Source organism: Ambystoma mexicanum, chromosome 8, assembly GCF_040938575.1.
Source record: "Ambystoma mexicanum isolate Mex_15411 chromosome 8, UKY_AmexF1_1, whole genome shotgun sequence".
Classification (NCBI taxonomy): Eukaryota; Metazoa; Chordata; class Amphibia; order Caudata; family Ambystomatidae; genus Ambystoma; species Ambystoma mexicanum.
In genome coordinates this window covers 720,382,235-720,406,790 of record NC_090929.1, presented here as the reverse complement: position 1 = coordinate 720,406,790, position 24,556 = coordinate 720,382,235, and the positions used below count along the sequence as shown (strand labels likewise).

The window sequence follows — 24,556 nt, the reverse complement described above, 5'->3', positions numbered from 1 at the left end:
AAAAAAAATCTTGAGAAAGTGGGACAGAGCACCCACGACTGGGACAGTCCCGGCAAAACTGGGATGGTTGGTCACCCTAGTCCTCATGAAACCTTTTTCATTATCATTGCCAATGCCTAGGCCCTGTCCTCCTCTCTTGGTTATCGTTGGATGGTATTTCACTTTGACAACCAAATGCTGACTCATTCCTACCTTTGCACATATTTTAGGTGGCATAAAAGGGTATCTGGTCATTGCGTCTAATGCAATACCATCGAATGCCTTTCCATCTAAAAAATTGCATCGAAAGAAAAAGCATCGAATGCACGTTTTTTGAAGGTAACGGGTTTAGTTTAATTTTAATAGGTTTTAAAGGGTAAAAAAGGGGGCAGGGGACCCACCATAAAAAAAAAAAATGCATGCGATACAATTTTTTCCGATGCATTTCTTCCGATGGAATGGTCTGTCGATGGTAAGAATTCGATGGAATGACTATAAATCCATTAAATGTGTTGAATCCCTTTTTGATGATTCATAAAATGTCCTTTTGGACACGAAAAAGAAAATGTAATTAGAACAAGTCTTTGTTTCTTGACTGAATTAGTATGTTGTTTGAAAACCTGGGCAGCAACGCTTTGTTCTGGTGACATGGGTCTCATTCCCAGTTTTGTGGTAATTTGGTGATAAATCTGCTGCATTACCTCAAATTCGATTACTGTTACCACCACTTGGTCCCATGGGGTTACCACGGGATTACAAGTGGTGGTAATTCCCAATTTTTGTAGTCCATAGGACACAAGGGGGATTTTTGGTGGATTTACAGCCAGCGGAAATTAATGCACAGTAAATCCACCAATTTAGTGTTTGTTTTTATGCAGTGCAGATTCACTTCCAACTTTTGCTGGGAGGTAAATCTGCCATTTTACCACCAAATCTATAATTCCTCAGTGCAGGAAAGACAGCAGTACTTCTGTACCACACAAAAATGGTAGTAACAAAACTACCACCATTTTTTTACCACATCACTGAACGTGTGGCCCATAGATAGCTATTCCTTCCTTCTTCTGTACCACCTTCAAGAAGTAGACACCCTCTGCCACACATTAGACGAGCCACAGTCCAACACACCGTCCTTTAAATAGAACAGTCTCCCGTCCCTTTGTACGTGGACTCTACGACTATCCCCCTCATCACTTTTGAGACTGTTTTCCCTCCATAATGCCTGTAGAGGAAACATGTAGTTATTAAATCAATTTCCAAACCCACAGTCTGGCTCGGATAGCTCTTAGCTTATTACATCACAAAGGTGCTCACTTTTTTGTCACTAGGCAGCACAATGAACGCTCCTGTTCTCATTTATTTTCATGCACGTAGCACACTTAATGCCACAAGTGTCAATAGAGCAGGAGAACAAGATGGCTGGAAACAGATTTGGCGGGAAATAGTGCATGAGGTGGGGAGAGTAGGCTCTAGACAAGCAAGGTCTTAATTTCCTTCCTAAAATTGTTTCTTCCCAAGAGTGGCAAATGTGATAAATATAATTCAGTTTATAGAATTCAAAGTAATGTAAAATAAAACCACATTTGTTTGAATCCTTAAAATGAAAAGGAACTTGCTACCTGTGTATATCTGTGTAAAGGCTATGGACCCAAAGCTTGAATGGGGGAGGGGCGGAGGGAAAGGACAGCTGCAACTACATAACAAAGGTAAATGGCAACCACACAAACTATATAGTTATAAAGTAATAAAAAGACACAGTGTGTCTGAACGTTCATATATTGCATACTCCCCATTGCCCTACTGTTAGAATGGATGTCTAAACTCTTGTCTGGTGGACAGCTATTTAGGAGGCCAACCATTGATAGTGAAACAGGGGACACATCTGGGAAGACAGTCAAACCTCTTCATGGTAGCTTGGAGAGCAGTCAAGGCTAGGTCTCAGTAGGAGTGAGGGTGATTAAAGGTCTTCAATGAGCACACAAAGTGAAACACCAAGAATTACAATTAGACAGAAGTATAACAAAATATACTATTTATTCAGGGCCCAAAAATCAACACAAATGAATAATGAAAGCAATATCAAAATACCACACAAGCAACACACTAGGTAAAATATATCAAAATCACTGGTGTCAATGCAATAATGTTAATAACTCCACCAACACCTGTATTGGGAAAAGGGTGAATAACATTTAGAGCATAGACAGACTTTAGAAATGACCAACCCTAACTGTATAAATCCAGCCCTATGATGAATGGAGCCTTGTGCTCAATGTTCAATGCATGCGTAAAAGTCACAAAGTACCTTAGGAAGCTGGGAAAGTTAGGGAGAGAATTCTGAAGGATGAAAACAGGTTCCAAGAGTCAGGAGGGGATCTGCTGCGATGAACAAGCTATTCCCAACTTTCGGTGGACTTTAGGAAGCAGAGGCTACGCAAGCCAAAGAGAGGACCACAAGGGATCCCCTATGCGTAAAAGCGTTATGGATGAAGAAGTGGCCACCGGTAGGTGAATTCAGTACTCAACGTCCTTAGATCGGATTTGGGCCCAATTTGGCATGTCTCATCAATGGTTCGATTTCCCGCCTTTGGTTGGCTTCAAAGTGCACAGGTGCTGCGGGTGCAGGTACGGTTTGCAACAGGAGCTGGATCTTTCAATTCGGGTGATGAATAAAGAAATCACTGCTGCAGCTGGTCTCAGGGCACAAGAAGGAATGCGAGAAAACCACCTTCAGCAACCATCACTGTCGCACAGTGACGCAGGGGCAACCAACTCTCACAATCTGATGCAGCATTCTCTCTCGCGGCCCTAAGCAGCTGGGATGACGAATTTCGGTGATAACATGCTTTGCAGTACATGTTAGGATTCCTCAAAGTTTTGAGTTAAAACTCAGCACACCAATACTCCTAAATGGTGGCCAAGGTTTGAGCTGGACAGTCCACTGGATTACCCAGGGACACGTCCAAACATGCTCTTTTGCAGGGCAACTGGGAGGCGTCGAGAGTGATTATTCCCAGCACACCAAAGGTTCGAAGCACTATTGCAGGTCTTCTGAGATTGAGCGCAAAACAGGGCTCCAAAGGGACAACAGCGGGTTCAGGGTGTCAACCTTCTTCAGCGTGTCTCAGGATAGTCTTTTGTTCTGCTCAGCTCTTCCGAGTACTTGGCTCTGTCGACAGGTCATTTTGGACTTTGTTGCTGATCTGCTGGTCTGCATTCAGGACCCCTCCTCATATCTAAAAGGTCTGGTGAGCGCTCACACCTGGTCAGCCAATGAGAAGATCTGCCCCACTAATGCACACCAACAGTGGTCCAATCAGGGACCACTGGAGTCTTCGTGTTCACTTGCACACCAGACATCCTTGTACCAGTAGTGTGGATTGGGACTAGACTGTCCCAGCCCACTACCTGAGTACCAACACACGTGACCTGCAGGAGCCTGAAACTGCATGCCCAAATAAGGAATTCTCGGGTCACAAAGACATGGAGGAAGGCCAAAGGACAAAATGGCCAGAGGAAATGACAAAAGACCTTGTTGTGCGGCCATGATATTCATTAGCCACAGTCATGAGCCAAACGCGGTGAGCATGGTATGGCTCAGTAAAACGTTGGAAAAACACAATGCAGCCACCAGTCTATTCCTAGGCACACTGTACAATCACCACAAAATCCTTAGAGGATGACTAGGGTAAGAAAACCCTAGGACCCCATTGCGCGGTACAGTAATGTACTTTGTGCATTGATAAAATGTTACTAAAAGTGGCAACAAAGGCGAAAGAAAAAGAGAAACAACATTTCTCAGTACAGACAGCCTGAAGGACTTGTCAGTTTCCCTGTAACAATGAGTGAAAGCCCATTGGAGTGCAGCTGAGGGCTGTGCTCCACTGGCAAAAGTAAAGGTCAGGAGACTGTAACAAAAAGCAAAAGGTTTGGGGGATGCATAAATGGAGGGAAAATTACATTCAGAGACATCTTTCCTTACACTTACATTAGATGTCTCGGATCTATTTCCTAAATCTTTCCTAAAGCTCTTCACTCACTAAAAGTCGCTGGGCGCAGTACACAACACAATGACAAAAGTCAACTAAATGTACAGAATTTGAGGCAATAAAACTTGCAAAGGACTGGGTTTTTTTGTTTAGAGAGGCCTAGGACAGTGCCCAATGAAACTCGTATTGGCTGCAAAGAAAGGGTCCTAGCTCCTCTCACCACCTCACCCTTAGGGATCCAAATTGAACTGTTCGGAAACCTTACGACCTGCCCTCCTTAGTTGCAACAAATTACACTTACACCCATAATTGAAAAAATATATATATTGTTATGCTTTATTACAAAATTCATTTTATATTGTAAAACCTTTTTTCTTAAAAACAGCATACCAACCACAATAATTCTAATGTGTGGTGCAAAAAAAGGGAAAAAAATAACTAAGATAGATAAACTAGTAAAGAACAGATAAAGAAAAAGAAAAAAAGAGGCCCTGAGATGGGACTAATAAAGTTCTGTGTATAAGTGAAGAAGAAATCTACACCATTAATAAACAAGAAAACAGAAAGACAGTTGTTGCAAAAAATGTTACTCTTGGGGGTTATTAACATTACGAAACAAAAACATCCAATTTCGTACTAAACAAAACATATCACATTACAAATATAAAACATTAGCATCTTGGGTCAAACCACAAATCTGATGTCTAATTTTGAATCTCTTAAATTGATGATGAGATCCTATTACTAATCCTGGATGCAAAGCAGCTCTTAATGCCTTATTGAAACCCTGACATCTTTCTCACAGACAAAGAACCCGACATGTTTCATTCCCATTATCCTTCGAGACGGTTGTTAACGGGTAATTCTTCAGGGGGGATGTACTGTAAACAACAATTGGCATTACAATTACTGGAATAATTCCAAGTATTAACAGTGTGACTTGATGCAAGGAAGAGGGAGCAGCTCTTTAAGGAAGGCTCTTATCCCTGTGTACTGCCAACCTCACTGCCAACTAATGAACAGTAGCAGGAGTAACAGAAGAGTCTTTGTGTGCGAAAGTTCTACTCTCTGTTGTATATTACTATTGTGATAAGGAATAGAGCTCACAGTTTGCAGAACAGTCTCCCTCAACACACCCGGCCTCCTTTTTTTGGTTCTTCGGTGAGAGGAGTTAGGACCCTTTCTTTGCAGAATTTGAGGCAACCTGTCAGCACCCTCTTTAAATACAGTTGTAGTACCCTTTTTTATCTCTTCAACCTCCTCACCTGTGGAGTCGAAATCCTCCTCAACTGGGCTGAGCGCTCGATGTGCCGTGTAGTCCTTTTCTTTTTTCCGAGGCTGAGCGTGTCTCCCACAAGAGGAAGCCACAGTGAGAGCGTGTAAATGCGCCCTGACTGTGTCCCACTCCCGGGAGGGACAAAGAGGGGGAAAAAAGCCAGAATAGGCAAAAAAAACCCTGGAACCGGCAGGTATCCGGATGGCAGCTGGGCGTGTAAGCAGATGAACAATGGGAGAAGGCAGCAACAGGACCCAGCAAGATTTGTAAACTCCAGCAGTACACAGGAAGCGAAAGTAAACAAAACCAAAGGCAGTAAGCCGGGCACGAAGGAGGGAAAGTAGGAAAGGGGGGAGAGAACAGAAGGCGGGACCGGAGAAGGACCGTGAAGTGTAAGAGAGGTGAAAGAGGAAAGGCTCGAGGAGCAAGAGGAAAACAGCGTATAGCAAGACCGCGGCCGCGAGGAAAAGCAGCTGACCGTGGAAGGTTGCAACGCGCTGGACTATGGGAGAGGAGTGGTTAAATAACGCTACGGACACCCTAGCGGAAAAAGACTAGACCGCCTAGTGAACGTAGCGGGAGCGTGACGGAAATCAGGAAGTCCGTAAGCGGCAGCGGGGCCAAAGACGCCAGGTGAGAAAGCGGCGCATGACAGTATGCCCCCCGCCAAGACCCAGGCCACCCGGTTTACCGGGATGTAAACGGTGAAACTTCCGGAGAAGGACAGGAGCGTGGATGTGTGCATTTGGTTCCCAAGAGTCCTCAGCATGGGAAAAACCCTTCCAATGCACCAGGTATTCCAGGCGCCCTTTGCGGTACCTGGAGTCTAGTAACCTGGACACTTCATACTCAGGTGTATCAGGTGAGCGAGAGAGAATGGGGAAAGGGCGAGCCCTTAGTGACGGTTCGGCACTCTTCAATAGAGATGTGTGAAACACTGGGTGAATTTGCCTAAGAGAATGTGGCAGCTGTAGGCGGAAGGCCACTGGATTGATCTTGGCAGTAATGGGATAGGGACCAATAAACCTGGGGGACAGCTTAGACGGGCGAGACCATCTAGGAAGGTATTTGGTGGATAACCACACCTTGGAGCCAACCTCCCAATCAGGTACTACCTGCCGGTGCCGGTCGGCTTGCCTCTTGTATGCCTGGAGGCTATCTCTGAGGTTCAACTTAGCTTTGTCTTGAATGTCCTTTATACGGATTAGTACCTCCTCTACCGCCGGAAGTGCAGGTTTGCAGGAAAAATGGGGAATGATGGCTCGGGGATGAAATCCATATGAGCAATAGAAGGGAGACATCTTGCTTGCGGAATGACTGGCATTATTATATGCGAACTCCGCCGTCGGTAACATCTCCACCCAGTTGTCTTGTTCCAGATTGGTGTAGCTGCGCAAATATTGTTCCAAGGTGGCGTTTAGCCGCTCTGTCTGCCCATTGGTGTGGGGATGATATCCCGATGACAATGCGCGGTGAATATTAAGAGCGGCGCATAAGGACTTCCAGAATTTGGAGACGTATTGGCTCCCTCGGTCTGATACTATCTTATCTGGAAGACCATGGAGTCGAAACACATCTTTAATGAAAACCAATGCCATACCATCGGCAGTTGGTATACCAGGGAGTGGAGAGAAATGAGCCATCTTGGTGAGGGAGTCGATGGACACCATTATGCATGAACATCCTTGAGACATAGGTAAGTCCACAATGAAATCAGTAGAAATATGACTCCACGGACGCTCCGGGATGGAAACTTGTTGCAGCAGACCTATGGGTTTTTTTGTGTTGTTCTTGCTCTGACAGCAGACTCTGCAGGACCTGACGTAACGCTTAACATCTCCAGACAAACTTGGCCAGTAAAAGGCTCTACTAATCAAGTCCAAAGTACTCGCCTGTCCCCTATGGCCTGCCGTCTTATGATCATGGCACCAGGACAATATGTCTTTCTGCAGAGGTTTAGATGGTACCCAGATTCTCTGATTCTTCAGGAACAAACCATCCTTTTGAATCATGCCGCGGGGTTCTGGATGTAAGGAGACGGCTTCTTTTATCCGTTGAAACAAGGAGGAGATAGTGGCAACAATGCGGTTCCTGGGAAACAACTTCTCCGGGCAGGATGAGGCAACATGGGAGGAGAAAGACTTCCTGGACAGGGCATCTGCCAAAGTATTTTGGCTTCCCGGAATATAAGTGATGGTAAAGTCATATTGTGAGAAAAAATGCGCCCATCGGGCTTGTCTGGAATTGATGCACTCCATTGACTGCAGAACTTGTAAATTCTTATGGTCGGTTCGGATTACAAAAGGGTGGCTGCACCCCTGTAGGAGGTGTCTCCAGACTTCACAGGCTCTTTTCATGGCCAGGAGTTCACGTTCAATTACGGAATAATTCCTTTGACTAGTAGTGAGAGTCTTAGACAGATACGCTATAGGGTGTTCCGCGTTGTCATGCTCTTGTAATAGAACTGCTCCTATAGCTGCGGCAGAGGCATCTGTCTCAACGATAAAAGGTTTGTTTTGGTCCGGCTGGCATAGGATGGGAGCGCTGCAGAAGCACTTCTTCAAGAGTTGAAAGCTCTCTTCAGCCTGAGGGCTCCAGATGAAAGGCAGAGAGGTCTTCTTCAACAAGTTGGTAATTGGTAGAACAGTGTTGGAAAAACCTGGCACGAAACGCCTATAAAAGTTAGCCAGGCCCAGGAATCTCTGAACCTCTTTGACTGAGGTAGGAGCCTGCCAATGGGGAATAGCCTTGACCTTCTTTTGATCCATTTGTACTCCTTGTGGTGAGAGGATAAACCCCAAGTAAGGGACCGAAGATGCCCCAAATACACATTTTTCACGTTTGGCCAATAAATGATGTTTCTTAAGGCGCTTCAGGACTTCTCTGAGATGCAGTAGATGCTTTGACATAGACTGTGAAAAAACAAGTATGTCGTCAAGGTAAACTACCACTGAAATAAACAATAGATCTGAGAATATTCGGTCTATGAACCTTTGAAAAATTGCTGGAGCATTGACCAGTCCGAAGGGCATAACGTAGTATTCGTACAGGCCAAATGGTGTCCTGAAGGCCGTCTTCCATTCATCTCCTGGACTTACTCTGAGTAAGTGATATGCATTGCGCAGATCCAATTTGGAGAAAACTGTCGCTCCCTGTACTGATTCCAAAATGTCAGGAATGAGGGGCATGGGATATCTGTCCTTACAAGTTACCTTATTGAGTCCCCTGTAATCGATGCACGGCCTGAGGTCCTTAGAATCCCTCTTTGGAATAAAAAACAAAGGAGCACCCGCTGGGGATTTAGAGGGTCTGATGAGACCGTTGCACAAGTTGTCATCCAAATATTTTCGTAAAGCGTCCTTTTCAGTCTTGGATAAGGAAAACATTCGGCCAAATGGCACCAGGGCATTGGGTATCAGCTCAATGGAGCAGTCCTCCGGTCTATGAGGTGGTAATGCCATGGGGGCGGATTCAGCAAACACCATAGGGTATTCTTCCAATAGCTTGTCAATGGAATGCACCCCTATACTCGTGGGGAGAACAGTGGGAGATATTTTTACCTCCTGATATTGTGCTTCTTGAAAGCAGTGTGTCTGGCAATAACTGGAATTAAAATGCAAACTATTAGACTTCCAGTCGACATGGGGATTATGTTGTCGCAGCCAGGTAATCCCCAAGATTAAGGGAAAATGGGCTGCTCGAATGATGTCAAAAGTAATGACTTCTGAATGCTGAAATATAGTTAGAGGAAGGGGTTCAGTAGTTTGAACAATAAGTCCTGAGCTCAAAGGCGTGCCGTCTACTCCTTCTACTTTCTGGCCGTGTCCGCGATCTATCCGTGAAGCACCTACTTTGTCAACCCATAGGGTGTCAGCGAAGTTCCCGGCGGCACCGCAATCCAAGAGAGCCAGTGTCTCTACCGGGCTGCCATTGATAGTAACCTTAACCGTTATGACCATCAGGCGGGAATCTTCTGAAGGGTTCGAGGAATCAATAGACATAGTAACGTAGGGACTTGAAGACTGCCCTCGATAACCCGTCCCAACTAGGTTCGAGGGTTTGCGTTTTCCGCCGGTTTCTTGGTTAGTTCAGTACAATTATGCACCGTGTGGCGATCCGAGGCACAATAGGCACATAGGCCCTGTTCCCTTCTCCTCCTTCTTTCTTCAGGCGTTAGAGAACGGCGAGTAGTGCCGATTTGCATAGGCTCTTCGTGAGGTTTGAGCGCTGTTGAAGGAGGTGAGGAGGTCCTTGAGAAGGAGGTTCGCGTCTTTCTTCTTTCTAGGCGTCTTTCTTGCATCCTGAACTCCATCTGAAGAGCGGCCGTCATCAGATCTTGCAGGGAAGTAGGCCGAGGAAAATGAGCCATTTCATCTTTTAATTCTTCCCTAAGACCTCGGCGGAACAGAATAAATTGGGACTGCTCAGACCAACCCGTCTCCATGGCCAATCTCTTAAAGGAGGAGATATAAGACAGCACATCAACTTGTCCTTGACGAATGTCCATCAGGTCTTCACCAGCTGCCATTGAGATTTCGGGTCTTTCAAAGGTTTGTTTGACAAAATCGATAAAGGCATCGAAATTCTGTAGGACAGGGTCATTTCCGGTGACTAGAGGGGTGGCCCAAGCAAGAGCGTTCCCTGTCATATTGGACACCAGGAATCCAACTTTGGCATGATCAGAGGCGTAGGTGCGGGTTCTGAAGGAAAAATACACCTTGCAAGCGTCAAGGAATTCTTTTAGGGTCTTGGGGGAACCATCGTACTTCCCCGAAGACAAAGGCATCGAAGGCAGGTCTGTGTTGGGGGGCTCCCTCACTGCTACCATTTGTTTTAGCAGGTTGTTTTCGGTTTTTATATTTTGCATTTCTAATGAGAGGCTTTGTACTGCAGCAATTAGTTCCTGCACTTGCTCAGGAGTTGCCATGGTTGTTGTTTGTTGGCGTTGCAAGCTGTCAGCACCCTCTTTAAATACAGTTGTAGTACCCTTTTTTATCTCTTCAACCTCCTCACCTGTGGAGTCGAAATCCTCCTCAACTGGGCTGAGCGCTCGATGTGCCATGTAGTCCTTTTCTTTTTTCCGAGGCTGAGCGTGTCTCCCACAAGAGGAAGCCACAGTGAGAGCGTGTAAATGCGCCCTGACTGTGTCCCACTCCCGGGAGGGACAAAGAGGGGGAAAAAAGCCAGAATAGGCAAAAAAAAACCTGGAACCGGCAGGTATCCGGATGGCAGCTGGGCGTGTAAGCAGATGAACAATGGGAGAAGGCAGCAACAGGACCCAGCAAGATTTGTAAACTCCAGCAGTACACAGGAAGCGAAAGTAAACAAAACCAAAGGCAGTAAGCCGGGCACAAAGGAGGGAAAGTAGGAAAGGGGGGAGAGAACAGAAGGCGGGACCGGAGAAGGACCGTGAAGTGTAAGAGAGGTGAAAGAGGAAAGGCTCGAGGAGCAAGAGGAAAACAGCATATAGCAAGACCGCGGCCGCGAGGAAAAGCAGCTGACCGTGGAAGGTTGCAACGCGCTGGACTATGGGAGAGGAGTGGTTAAATAACGCTACGGACACCCTAGCGGAAAAAGACTAGACCGCCTAGTGAACGTAGCGGGAGCGTGACGGAAATCAGGAAGTCCGTAAGCGGCAGCGGGGCCAAAGACGCCAGGTGAGAAAGCGGCGCATGACACAACCACAAAAGAACGATGATAAAAAACAGAAAGAGAAAAAATACAATTGTTGCAAAAATATATTTCAGAAAAATATTCTTGGAATTGAATCAAAAGCACAACTCATCCTGTTTTGCATGTCACAGTCGTGACTAAACACTTTAAAGAGCACTAAAATAGTGAAGGAAAAGGATGGTTAAAAAGATGAGCCTTCCATCCTTTTGTAAGGGAGATCAAGGAAGGCATAAAACACTGCAGGAGGAGCTGCATAATTGAAGTAGAGTGGAAGAAAAGCCTTCATCTGATTACTTGTCTTTGCAAAATAGTTGCATATCCAAAGTCAAGGAAGGCAAGTGCCTATTGTGCCGGGAACCTCTAGTCATTTGTTTTGTGGTCTAACTACCGTGATTGAGATAGGCCACATGTCTTGTAGGTCACAAAGCACAGCTTAAATTGAATCATACTAGCTTTATTTGTATAGCAGTAACTTATTGATATTGAGGAGGGGTTGTGTCACTTGAAACAGAGGTGTAATTTGGGAGTGACATGTGCCGGCCGTGGGGATACTGGGGGGCGTATTCTAGTGTTTCGCCATGGGCACCAATTTGGCTAGAAACTGCACTGGTCACAAGGACAGCTCATACTCAAACAATGAAACGTTCCAAAGCTATATATATGCCTCATGCCTTGCACACATTTTTCTGTCAAGGTGACTATTCTGACAGATGAAATGAACACGATACCCAGAAGGAATGCACACTTGAATTTCTATCACAGCTAAATTAGTGGTCCGTTTTACATTCACAAAATGCACTTTGTTTTTTTTGCAAAATAGCCAACATCCTATATTCAGGGCACCCATATTATTTGAAACCTAGCTCTGCCCCTCAGTCCCACCCACACCACTGACAATCCACTTGTAGTTCCCCCCGCCGCACCTGTCTGCTACCCCTCTCCCAAACTCCCCCAGTAAATGTTCGCCATTTACTGGGCATTGTGTACCTGTTGAAACGCTATGGTTATGAAGCTAACTGTTTTGGAGGGTGTGCCCATTGAAGTCAAAGTGGTTAATATGTTTTGGAGACCGTTGGAGGTTTGCTGGGAGGGTGAAATTAGTCCACTGTTGGGAGTCCTCGTGGTTAGCTCTCGAGCTTTTACTGCGTTTTTTGCTTTTTGGAAGCGTTTTACTCGATTTTTCGGTTAATTGAGCCTTGTGCTCCATCGATCACCCTTCCGATTAACAGGGACCGGTTTTTCGGATTCTTCAGCTCCCCTCAAGGGTGGATTTCATTGAGTTTCTTCATGAAGGCTTCCAGAAGATTCTTCAGGCCTACGCCGTGTGCACCATGTCGGAGGAGAAGAAGGATTCCACCCCCCCTTTTCAAGCTTTGCTCAGACTTCGGCTTACGGAATGTTTTCTCGGACGACAAACATTCACAGTGCCTTTACTGCCTGTACCCGACGCACAAGGTGGAGGATTGTGCATTTTGCCGTATATTCTTGACACGCACATTGAAGGATTGGCATAAGCGGCTGAATGAGTGGCTGCAGAACAAGTCCTCTGCACTGGCTGGGTCCAGGAGCATGCCTCTCCCGGATCCAGAAAAGCTGAGCGGGCTTCTAAGTCCTTTGAGAGCACCCTTCCCGCAGAGGTCCAACAAAAGGCCAGCACTGCGAGTCCACTGCCACCGGGAGCGCCAATGCAGTGGGCTCTTCAGCGGCCAGGGCGATTTCTATGTCTCCAGCAACTTCGGTCACCAGCCAACGCTCAGGATCTTCGTCCAAGAGGAAATCGGACCGGAGAAGGCCAAGGTGGACCGAGGCTCTGACCCTCCCCCCCCCAAGTACAAGGCCAAGCAGGACAAGACGTCTGGGATGGCCACGAAGGCCAAGCAGGACAAGGGTCCGGTCCTGACCGTGAAGGCCCAGGTACACCCGGCGAAGGCTCTGCCTTCCATCGAGGTGGTGGTGGCGTCCCTTTCAAAGGCCGCAGAGGTGGACCGCAGGGCGCACCTCTGAAGGCAAGAGTTTTGCTCCGTTCCAGGAGGGAGTCTTCATTCCAGCCCATTGAGAAGACCCTGGAGAAGAAGACGCCAGTCATCTCCTCGAGACTGTCCCCTCTGGATGCGAAAAAAGGGGGGGAGGCGTGGAGGTCCTCCAGGGCACAAATTTCTCCTCATAGGAGGAGCTCATCTACCTTCAGAACATCCAGAAGGACGAAGGCAACAAGGGAAACGTCAGGGTCAGGCCCTACGACGAGGGCACCGACAAGGGCGACGATGAAGGTGACAATGACGAAGATACCGTCAAGGAAGGCGACGGAGAGCCCCAGGACGACGAGGGCCACATCTCGAAAGAACGTGGACATTTTCTGGGTAGCGAGGCCAATAACCAACTCACTAACAATGTAATCCCTCTGCATACACCTCTCAAACTCTACCCAAACACAACACCAACCCTAAAGCACAACAAACCACACAAACTTCACTACACCGCAACAACAAAACAAACCACACATAGCTTCGCAGAACAGCACACGACAGCTACCGACTGGAAAGCACCCCCAAATTCAGCGAACAGTGTTAACCGAACTGAAGCTGCCAACAGCACATCACTGCTCTCTTGCACTTATCCCGCTCGTTCCCAATAACTCATCCCCAACCCCCTTTCCTTTTCAGATCCGCCAGAGCACCACTCGGGTGGTGATAGTGCGTGGAACAAATATCCTTTAACATTAACAACACAGTGGATGACACCTTCCAAATGAGGGTGAGCTAACAGATGTGCCTAGCATACTCCCTCAATGCATCACCTCCCCATCTAGATGATTGTGTGGTGTGCCCCGTCAGTTACATGTAGTCCCGGGCTCACACCTGGGTGTTTCAGAGGGGCCTGATCAGCACAGCATTTTAATTTCAAAATAAAACCAATGTCTATGTCATTGGTCCTTGCCAGAAGTGTGAAGCTGTGCGGATCGACAGAAAAGCCTACAGAAAAGGAAATGAGGCAGAGATGCCCACCTCTGACCCTCCATCCAACAGGTGGAGTACCACAGGGTCCATGAATAAATTTGCTCCTCTTTAAATTGTATAATAAACGACTAGCAGCCTTGATTCGGCGCTTCGGCCCGTCATGTTACAGGTGCGCAGATGACACACAGATCCTTCCTAGACTGGGTGTAGCAACAGGTGACCCGACTGGCCCGTTTTTACGCTCCTGGAGCAGGTTACAGTTTGGATGCATACAAATAGGCTATAATTACATTCTTAAAAAACGGTAATGTTAACTTGAAAAGAAAATCGATCCGTAAGCAAATTGCCAAAAAGGAGCCACACCTCCCCTGGAACAACAATCTATGTGTGGGGACTGTCTTCAACTTCCAAATTCGGTCTTCAATTTAGGAGTCTGTTTGACTCCTGCCTGTCCATGGTCACTCACATCAATAAACACTCTAGCAGGTGGTATTTTTCACCTTAGTGCATTAAGAAAGATTTCTTGATTATTTTCCTTTTCCAGCTAGGATCAAGCTGCTTAGTGCTTTTGTTTCAAGTCGCCTAGATTATAACAATGCTGTCTATTTGGTTCTTTCAAAAACGGAGCTTACAAAATTGCAATGTATTCAGAATGCTGCTGCTAGATGATATATTCCATTTAAACCGCAGAGACCATATTTCTAATGTCCATAAAACCTTACATTGTCTTCCTGCAGAAAAACAAATTGAGTTTTAGGCACTTTGTATGGCAGGCACATAAGGCCCTCAACAACATGGGTCTCTCATTCAAAGCCATCTCTCTTACTGTTTGCCGATGAGACATTTAAGACCTGCCTCGGCAAAGCTGCGTGCAATTCCTAAATTCAGATATCTACCATGGAGCACATGCTCTTTTACATTCTTCTTCCTAAATTCTCTCAGGGGACATCCAAGGCCTGCAAAAGCAAATCTACTAGCGATTCCTAAATTCAGATATCAACGATGGAGTGGGTGCTCTTTTACGTTCTTGGTTCCTAAATTCTCTCACTGGACATCCAAAACCTGCATCAGAAAATCTGCTAGCGATTCCTAAATTCAGATATCAATGATGGAGTGGGTGCTCTTTTACGTTCTTGGTTCCTAAATTCTCTCACGGGACATCCAAGACCTGCATCCGAAAATCTACAAGCGATTCCTAAATTCAGATATCAACGATGGAGTGGGTGCTCTTTTACATTCTTGGTTCCTAAATTGGGAAACGATCTTCCACTACTACACCTAATCATGGACGATTTTGAATGTACACATAATATCTTAGTTCCACAATACCTCATTTGAAGTGATATATTGTGCTCTATAAACATTCACCTATCTTCCCCCCCCCCCTCCGTTCCATTGCAGCACCATCCATTCCTAATCTTATCTGTGCTGAGGTATTTTATTTACCCACTGCTTTCTTCTTTTTTCCCGCGGTGCTTTAAGTGCATTTGAAAGCGAGGCAGCTCAAAAGCCACTGACTTGTACACGTGTTATTCTCTCGTAATGCCTAACATAGACATTTTCAATTTCCGTTTTCAGGAATTTTGTTTTTTACTATATGGCAAGTAGGTCAGAAAGTTAAGCTCTTGCATTCACTTCAGTCTCGGTGTCATTTAGTAATATTACATTAAAAATAAGGCTTATTATTATGAAGCTGTTAAAACGTGAGGATTAGTATGGCACCTACATAAAAAGGAATATATTATTATTATTTGGTTAATATAGTGTTAAGTGACAGGCGCTTCAGGGTGTATGTATATGCTAGGCCTTTGCCAAGGTCAGAGATGAAAAGCACCCTTTTGAAAAAAAAGAGTTTTGGAAATTTGCTGCACTTCCACAAGGCGCCAAGCCCCTCCCAGTTTCCTTTAATAAGTTTGTAATGCAGGTATTATATTACCCAACGACCTCGGACGGATAAGAGGCGGAGCAGCCCAGGGGGATTCAAAGTGGCTGGTTGCACACAGGTGCGATGTCCACTGAGCTAGGGGGCTGCGGTAATGGCGGCAGGCCAAGGACTAGTTTAAAGAGGACAAATGCACCTGAAAGCAGCACAAAGTATCGCTCAAAAGTAGAACAGGCGACGCGATGGGGACGATGGGAAAAAGCGGGGGCGCGCAACACCCGAGGCAATGGGAGCTAAAGTGCGCAGGGCAGGGCCTGGTGACTCCGTCTAATGCACGCTCTCTTAATAACCGTAATTAGAATCAATAGTGTACGTCCTTTGGCAGCAATATAAGTACTTAAAATTACCAGTCGCTCAAAAGTAGATAATTATGGTTATCGTAAGTCTCCATTTACCCTGGATACCCAAGAAGTAATGTGAGCGAGTAAAAGCAGCGTAGATACATTCAGGTTTTTAAGGGCAACCTTTTGTAATAAGAGGTAACATATTGACCTGTTATTGATTCAATCAATGAACAAGATGTATTACGAAATTAAACATGTCATGAACGCAATATAGGAGTATAACATATCCCTCTAGAGTCTAGTGCTTACATCATACACATGTACAAGGATATAGGAATAACATTGAGACATGTGTCCATAGGCTTCACACAGCATGGACATGCACTAAGGAAAACCCCAGCTTTTTTAGCACAGAGGCATTTACCACCTTCTCTTGTTAATGTTTACAGCTGATAACTTGCAGAAAACAAGCATTGTCAAAGGCAGCAGATTTGGCTTGTGCATACGCATGGGGTAGGCATTTGACAGGCACTGCCATATTGGTACTACCTGACCATAGGATGGCAACAGCTGGAAATGGGGTGTTTATCAGTGCCTCGCAAATGCCGATCTACCTATACCCACGCCAAAACAGTTGGCTTTGTCAATGCTTATTTTTAATAGAACGTCAGCGTACAGAGCAGATGCAAATGAAGTGGCTGAAGGCCCACTTGGGCAAGACATTTTTATTACACTTAGTGGCACATTTACAGCTGCAATTATGCTCTTGGAAGATTGCCTGCTCTTGGAAGATTGCCTATTAATAACACTGGCGTGCCTACGTTTGAAGTTACAGCTTGACAGACCTAGCACAAAGAGATTGAAAGAGGGTGTGTTTTTGGTGGAAGGGGGCTGTAGCGGGTGGGAATGGCCACAGGGATTAGCATAGCATTAGGCAGTCCATGGGTGGGTAAATAACCAAACAACACCCACAAGGACTGCATCCCTCCTCACATGTCATCTCCCTCCTAGTTGTACTTCAATACAATATTTTTGGCTTATAGGTGGTGGTTAAGTGCCACCAACAATAGCCGAAACTAAATGTCGCTTAAGCAACACCCAATAGCCAAAATGAAAAAGCTACCCTGCACTAAATATTGCTTCATGTAAGTGTTCTTAATTACTGCTGGAACCTTGAACCACATTCCACCTCAGGTAATCTTGTTTGAGTCATGAATTCGAGCATGTCACATGTTGGTCCAGTATTCAATGGCGTTGGTTTCCCCGTCTATGTATTAGGCATCGTCAGGTAATGGTGTGAGGAGCATACACTGGGAAAGTGCAAAATGCGAGGCCTTCCTCAAACTAGGGTTCAGAAAATGTAACCAGTCCCCACACCATGGAGTCTGAACGTTTCACTTACAGTCTGTCAAAGCAATCTGTGAACTCTACGTTTCTTGTCAAACCAGACCTTTTTTAGTTTTGGCTGCTGAGAGAAGATTAGTGCCAGGCAAATAGGGTCCGCAACAATTGGTGCAGGTGAGTAGGAGGGTTGTGGGATGTAGTGGACATTGTTCCTGTTGTTATTTTAAGAATTCCTCAACCTTCTGCAGAAACGTGGCACTTTCTCTGGAAACAGACTTGTAGTTTGTTTTCTCTTTCCATCCCAATGAAAGAGGCAACAGACAACAACACCCCCCCCACCCCCCGACACTCCCCCAAAGAAGCAGTAAAGACTTTGCCGGCATGCAGTCAAGTCTACCTGGATAAGAAACACTTCTCCCGATGTGATACGTTATAACCGGGCAATATTGGTGAAAGGTAAAAGTAAGAGAATTGCCATTAATACGTTTCAAGCTCCCTTTGAAGACAGTGGAGTTAGGTTCCCTGCCTTTAAGCGCTATCATAATGCATTTTTAGGGAAATTGCTGTGTGTGTGCTTAGACCTTTTTCTGCGGCAAACATTTAATTCCTTCTATTATAATACTTTCATTTTCCGTTTTAGTAAATAAAGGTTCCAATCCAGTTTGTGCATAGGATATTTATTTGTGATTTTGCCCTTTTGGATGACACGTGTTTCGGCATTGAGACTTTGCCTTTTTCGAATCCGGACTGTTCCTTGTTGTTGTGGTCCGAGGTAATCTGCTTCGTTGCAGTATGACTTAATTAATGGGCTTAAATCCCACCTGAAAAATGTATAGCTCGCGCTTCAAGCGTCGGCTGTGATGGAGAATGCATTTTTACTCAAACAAATTTGTACTTGCTTTACCTTTGCTGCTGATGCGGATTTCCCCACTTGGTTCTCTCTGAAGAAAGAATGGGTATCCCCCATTAACATTTGTGATCTGGTTTATATATTTGGTCCCACATTTTCAAAATGTACCAGTCCTATTAAAGTCTCCACATATGCCTTAAGAGCTTTCCTCTTCCCCTCTGTTAGTGCTCCATCAAGAGGGTTTTTTATGGGATGTTGGGTGTTGTTGAACCTCCTAATATGTGATGGCCCACTGCATCTCAATGGGAAGTAGACTGTGGTACAGAGTTTGATGATGTGACATGGGGTAGGTTATGGTCTAGGGTTAAATGTGTAACTCCTGTGGCCAACATTACACAAAAATAATTCTTTTTTCCTGCACAGAGCCTTTTTAAGCCCAATGAAATTATTCAAGACTCCATATGGTTCAAATTGATGTTACTGGTCATGTGGGAATATGTGTGGGTCCTATTTACATATGTTCTACGAGTGTCCATACGTTCATAGGTTTTGGCAGGACATTTGGTCCTCATTAAAAAAGATCTTTAAGCTAGATCTCCCTTTATCGCTCACAAATATTTTATTATGATGTGTTGCCTGTGGCAATGCTATGGAGGACCTCTCTTCTTTTTTGTTTGACCTCTTCATTGCTATTGTGGTTAAATTGATTCCGGACAATTGGAAACTTTTTCAAAACTTAACTGTGAAAGGGCTGTGGAATAATATTTATCATGTGCACAGGCTTGAACATTGTATGGTCATACGACTTAATTTTACAACTAAATATAATGATTAATGGACATGTTTTACCAATTACTTAACCTTTCATAATATGTCTGCTCATGGCTCATGAATTTCTCAACATTATTAGCTAGTTAGTTACAATGGATGTTTTGACTTTCCTTATGCAGCTTGCACCTGTTCCTTATTTAATGAAATTGGCATGCTCTCCTCTCCTCCTCCCTCCCGTTCTTCCTATTGTGTCTTGCAGGTCTAGTATCTATCATCCTTCCTTTTGCTAGTCCTTCCTACACTATCATATATTTAGATCATAATCAATGGCAGGCTACAATTCCGTATTAGTATTGCATCTACTAACTGCTCTCATTTATATTCAAAAATGTTACCACATCTCGTTATCTTTTGGTTACTGCTGTTATTTTCTTTTCTTTTGATAGCCTAATGCAATGCCCATCAACATTTGATATCGAGTCCTTCTTATCATGCAATGATCTAATGTGATGTATGTTTTGTTTATATCTCTGATAATTTCAGAAACAGTTATTAAACTAGAAACAAACGGGAAAAAATAACTGGACATTCATAGCAGGGGAAAGACATGCCTCCCAGAGGGCTGGAAGCCAGTGGGAGAGCAGTGCTCCTGCCCAGAGTGACTTGGCTCTTGGTCCTGCCAGAACCTCTGTGGGGGCGGGGGGTGGGGGGGTTCCACACCTGCCAATGAGTTCTGAAGCACCTCATCTCTTCCTGGACTCCGCCGGCCTCCCTGAAGGCCTTCAGTGGAAGGGCTGGGGAGCCCTGTTGGGCAACAGAGAGAGCATTTGTGTCATGCCCTTCTGCAACTGACAGCACAGGTGAAAAGAAGAGGAATATGGCATCCCTGCCATCCCTCTTCCCGCTGCAGTCCCCAGCCCCAATGCATGTGGCAGCAGGAGAGGAGCTGTAGTCAGGTAGGGGATGTGTTCCACTGCAGCGGACGGTGAGAGGAGCGAGAGGAGAGCTTTCTGCTCCTGTTGTCCCAAAGCGGCACTGAGCCCTCTGCATATTTGGGCTTTTGATGGCAAAACCTGACAAATGCTGTGACCAGGAGGGTAAATTATGCAATGCTTGGCAAATGGTTGAGTGCTGAGGCATTTTGTGTCAATACTTGGCATGTGGTATGGGTACTTGACAGTGTGATACGAATGTGGAAACGGTGGGAGTAACTCATAATATGATGCTTGCAAATGGTGTGCGTACCCGAACATTCCATGTCGATACCAGTCACATGATGTGAGACTCTTGTCAAGTAACAGCAATACCATCGAACTGGTGTAAATCCAGCGGCATCTTTGGATGGCAAAACCTGGCATTTGGTGCGAATGCTTGATGTATGGTGTCAGTATCTTTCAAATGATGGAAGTACATGGGAATGTAATGGCCAACTCTTCTAAATAAACAAGTGGGCGAGGGTTCAAATTAAGGGGCAAGGAACCCTGTAAATGTCAAATAATACTTACCAAACTCCTTTAAGAAGGTTTTAGTCCCCTTAATACACGATCCTCTCAATCATAGGGTAACTCACCCATTTATTTATTAATTTGGATTTATAAAGCGCCCAGAGGCCTGGAGGCATTGTGGCACTGTTACAGAATATTCACTTAATGCATGTTATGACAGTTGTTACAGAGGCAATTATAGACATTCAATGACAGTGTTGAAGGGGTATTCCGAGGTTACAGAGGAACAATGCTGGAAACAGAGCAGTATGGTGGCAGTTTAGTTAAATAGATTTGTTTTTAGTACCTTTCTGAACCTTGTGAGGGATTCTTCATTTCTTAAACTGAGCGGAAGCGCGTTCCAAGCTTTAGGGGCTAGTACTTCAAAGCTGGTGCCACCAGCTTTCACTCTGTTGAATGCTGAGACTGAGAGTAGGTGGGAGTATTGGTCACGTTTTGGTCTGTGGGCAGGAACCTGGTGTATTCTTTCCGCTGGGTAGCCTGTGACAGTCTGGGCAAGGCATCTGTGTGTGATTGTGAGGGCCTTGAATGTTAAGCGTTCTTTGATCGGGAGCTAGTGGGCATCTTTTCTTGCCTGGGAGATGAGGTCTCTCCTGGGGATACTGAGTGTGGCTCTAAGAGCGCTGTTTTGTGCAATTTGCAGTCTGTTGATGTTGTTTGCGGAAGTGCCTAGAAGTAGGATGTTACAGTAATCCAACTTCGCGCCAATTGGGGCTCTAGCAATGTAAGGCAGTTCTTTGGTGACAGGTGGGGTTTCACAGCATTTATGATTTTAGAAGTAAGTGCTGCTGATGATGATGATATGGCGCTGACGTGCCTATCCATTGATAAGGTGTATTTATTACTTTAAAGGTTTCCTGAAAATATTGACAACTATCATACATCCTAAACCTTTATTTTCTATATTTTGAAAACATGGACATGAGCAATAAGGTGTGACAGACAATCTTATTTAAAACAATGTTTGATCAACACATACACAATTTACCTGTATTAAGACAGATAGGGATACAGGGATACAGAGAAGGTAAGGATGTAAACAATGCCACTATAAGGTGCCACATATTTCAGTGAATTTATATTTTTGTTTCAAATTGGCAGTAGTCCCACTACAACTTCATCAAGAAACACAAGGAGGATCTTCTCTTTTAGTTCTAGCCACAAAACTGTGGAACACCCTACTTAAACCTCTCCGCCTGGAGGAGAACCTCCTAACTTTCAGGAAACAGCTCAGGACTTGGTTTTTTAACCAACCAATTTGAAAGAAAGAAATAATAATAGCAACCGACTAAAACCAGTCCACTAAAAACTGCGTGGCATTAGTTCGCACCTTTAATCTCAGTGAAATTACCACCAAGAGCAAGGAAGTGACAACACCCTCGACTCCACTCCCCGCCCCACTCAGCCCTCAACTAACTCCTCTCTACTAAAATCTTTCGTCTTTACACCTCCCACACTCATACTGACGAGCTCCTGGGTCTAGTGTACTTAAGAGATTCAGACACTACCCATCTTCTATCAGCAACCCTGAAATACATTTTTGCACACCTCAATCTGGGGGATGCCCATATAGCTAACCTGCCCAGTCAGTACCAATCACAAACTATTTAGGGATTGTCATATCAACACACAGGTAACAGGTACTTCCGACCTGCACCCATTAACAACAAAGGCTTCTGCATCTGCCTTCCTGCTATCTGACAACACATGCTGCCCTCCTTTGTTACAGAGCCATGCGCAGCGAGGCCAACATTATTAGCAGAAGAGGGCTATATAAGACCACTTCACATTACTTTACATACATCGGATTTACTATTGACTTAAACTTGCAAAAAACACTTGATTTCAAATAAGTAATTGACACTAACACTGTTTCAGTAGTCATCTTTTTATAAGTGAAGAGAAAGTCTAAGTTATTATGAATTCAGTGGTAAAGACAGTGATATTTCCATCGTACAGAATTACAATTACCTTCATAGCATCCGGAGGAATTAGTGCCAAATTACGAGTCCATGTGTGTGTGCCCCAACCATTGGCGGTAACGATAACAGTAACTCCATTCTGCAAATTAGCACCACTAACCAATACCGTTAGCTAAATCCTCCACTTTTGGTAGAATAAGCATTACCACCAGAAAAGTAGAGGAATTACCAAACTATTATGTAAGAGATCTTCCAGTTGTTGATACAGTTAAATAATGCACAATCGGTTTGAATTAAAAAAAAACATTGATATGAAGCTTACAATGTTTTGCAAAAAAATTGTTAAAGCAGTTTAATGCATGTGATATAGTACCCTCTAAGTTATGAGGATCTGCCTCATTCCTCTATTTGGTCATAGTACTCTGAGGTGACTGGCAATATCTTTTTTTTACATATGGTAAGGGATATTGTATTCCTTATCATACATGGCCACATCCCCTCTAATACCTGGCCTCTTCCTTAACCTAATGTATGTGATCTTGCAGTTGTTGATTAATAAAGTTAAAGTTGAATCGCTGTTTGGATTTTAAAAAACTAACATGGAGCTTCTAATATGCTGCAGAAAAATAGCTTAAACAGTTTCATGAAATATATGTCAAACACGTTTTTGTTTTGTGCTTTAAAATATGTCATAAAGTGCAGATTATGCCTCTCATACGTTAAAACCAAGCACTACACAAAATAAATATACTAGCACAAACAAGTTCTTATCAGTTAATGGTTGCCAAGTGTCACAGAAAACCAGTTTCTAAGAAAGGAATTTGAAAAGCTTTTCACAGTGTTAAGTGCAGCAGTGACAACTATAAGTCTCCGTTGTGCTGGATCAAGCAGCAGGCATTGTGACGTCAAACACAGCTGTAATGACTGTGTTAAATTCCAGGAGTACACAAAATAAACGCACTACCGAAAACATTCATTATTAGTTAATTAATAGTTGTAAAATATCACAGAAAGTTACTTTACAATAAAGGAATTTGAAAAACATGTCGGTTTAAATTAAGTGCTGCAGAGTTAGCTGGAATTCTGCTCTGTGCTGCTTAAAGCAATAAAGCATAATAAATGATTACAGAACAGTAGTGATATCATTTTATTATGCATGGTTATTATCGATGCCACAGCTAGACTCTAATAAGAGCATTAATTGTTAGACTTGTATATGGGCATTGAAGAATGCCATGTATTGCAATACCATTCTTCACTGGCTGTTATATGGTATTGCAGGCTGTCATGTACAGATGTATCTCTTCATTGAAGTCTTAGTAAACCTGCCCCTTTGATAACATTAACCATAGACATGAACAAAACACAGCACACACGAACAACTGTAATGCTTAGATAATGTAATTCTGCTTGGTGATATAAGTAGTTTCACGTGCAGACATGCTTACAGTGTGACATCGCAACTCAAAGACACTCGTATGCATTCCGTGTGCTGCAGAAAGAAAGCTCTGTGTCAGAGGCATACCCGACCACTCAGATCTGCGCATGCGCTCAAACCCACGCTTGCTTCACTCGTGCGTATTCAGGTAGGGGCCTTCATCGACTTACCCAGAGGTGCTGCCACCTGCATTCGGCTCAACAAGCAAAGGCCGCAGAGCAGGAACTGCAGTGCTCTCGCCGACCGCAACCCAAAAGACATGGGTTTCACGGATGCCATCCTCCTTCTTCGGCAATTGCCCTTTCAAACGTTAAGTGTTGGGCTGGACGTTCCCCTTCTTTGCCGTGCAGCCTTTCCTAGTCCCCACTTTTCCGTTACTTAACTTTCCCGCCTTTTCTGTTTCTTCGACCACTCGTTCGCGCAGCTCCCGCCGCTTTGGCTGCCTCCTCCTGACTAACTCTCCTGGTCTTTTTCTGAGGTACGTCTTTATCAGCTGCGCTCGGCACTTTATCGAAGGAAGAGGAGGGCGGCCTGTCGCCTGCGGCCTTGACCTCAGACAGAAGTCTGCCTTGTCAACAGGGCTATTTTTGCTAATCGAGTCCTCAACTCATCCTCCCATTGTTATC

At 44.6% G+C, this 24,556-nt stretch overlaps 1 protein-coding gene across 1 annotated transcript in view; it reads right to left on the bottom strand.

Moving 5' to 3' along the window:
• OIT3 (oncoprotein induced transcript 3) overlaps nucleotides 1-24,305 on the bottom strand; it is a 652,664-nt gene extending 628,359 nt beyond the window's left edge. Inside the window, exon 1 of the mRNA XM_069612178.1 lies at nucleotides 24,101-24,305. Coding sequence (XP_069468279.1) covers nucleotides 24,101-24,209 — 109 coding nt within the window. The 5' untranslated portion in view covers nucleotides 24,210-24,305. The remainder of the gene's footprint in view (nucleotides 1-24,100) is intronic.
• Nucleotides 24,306-24,556: the final 251 nt, after the last annotated feature.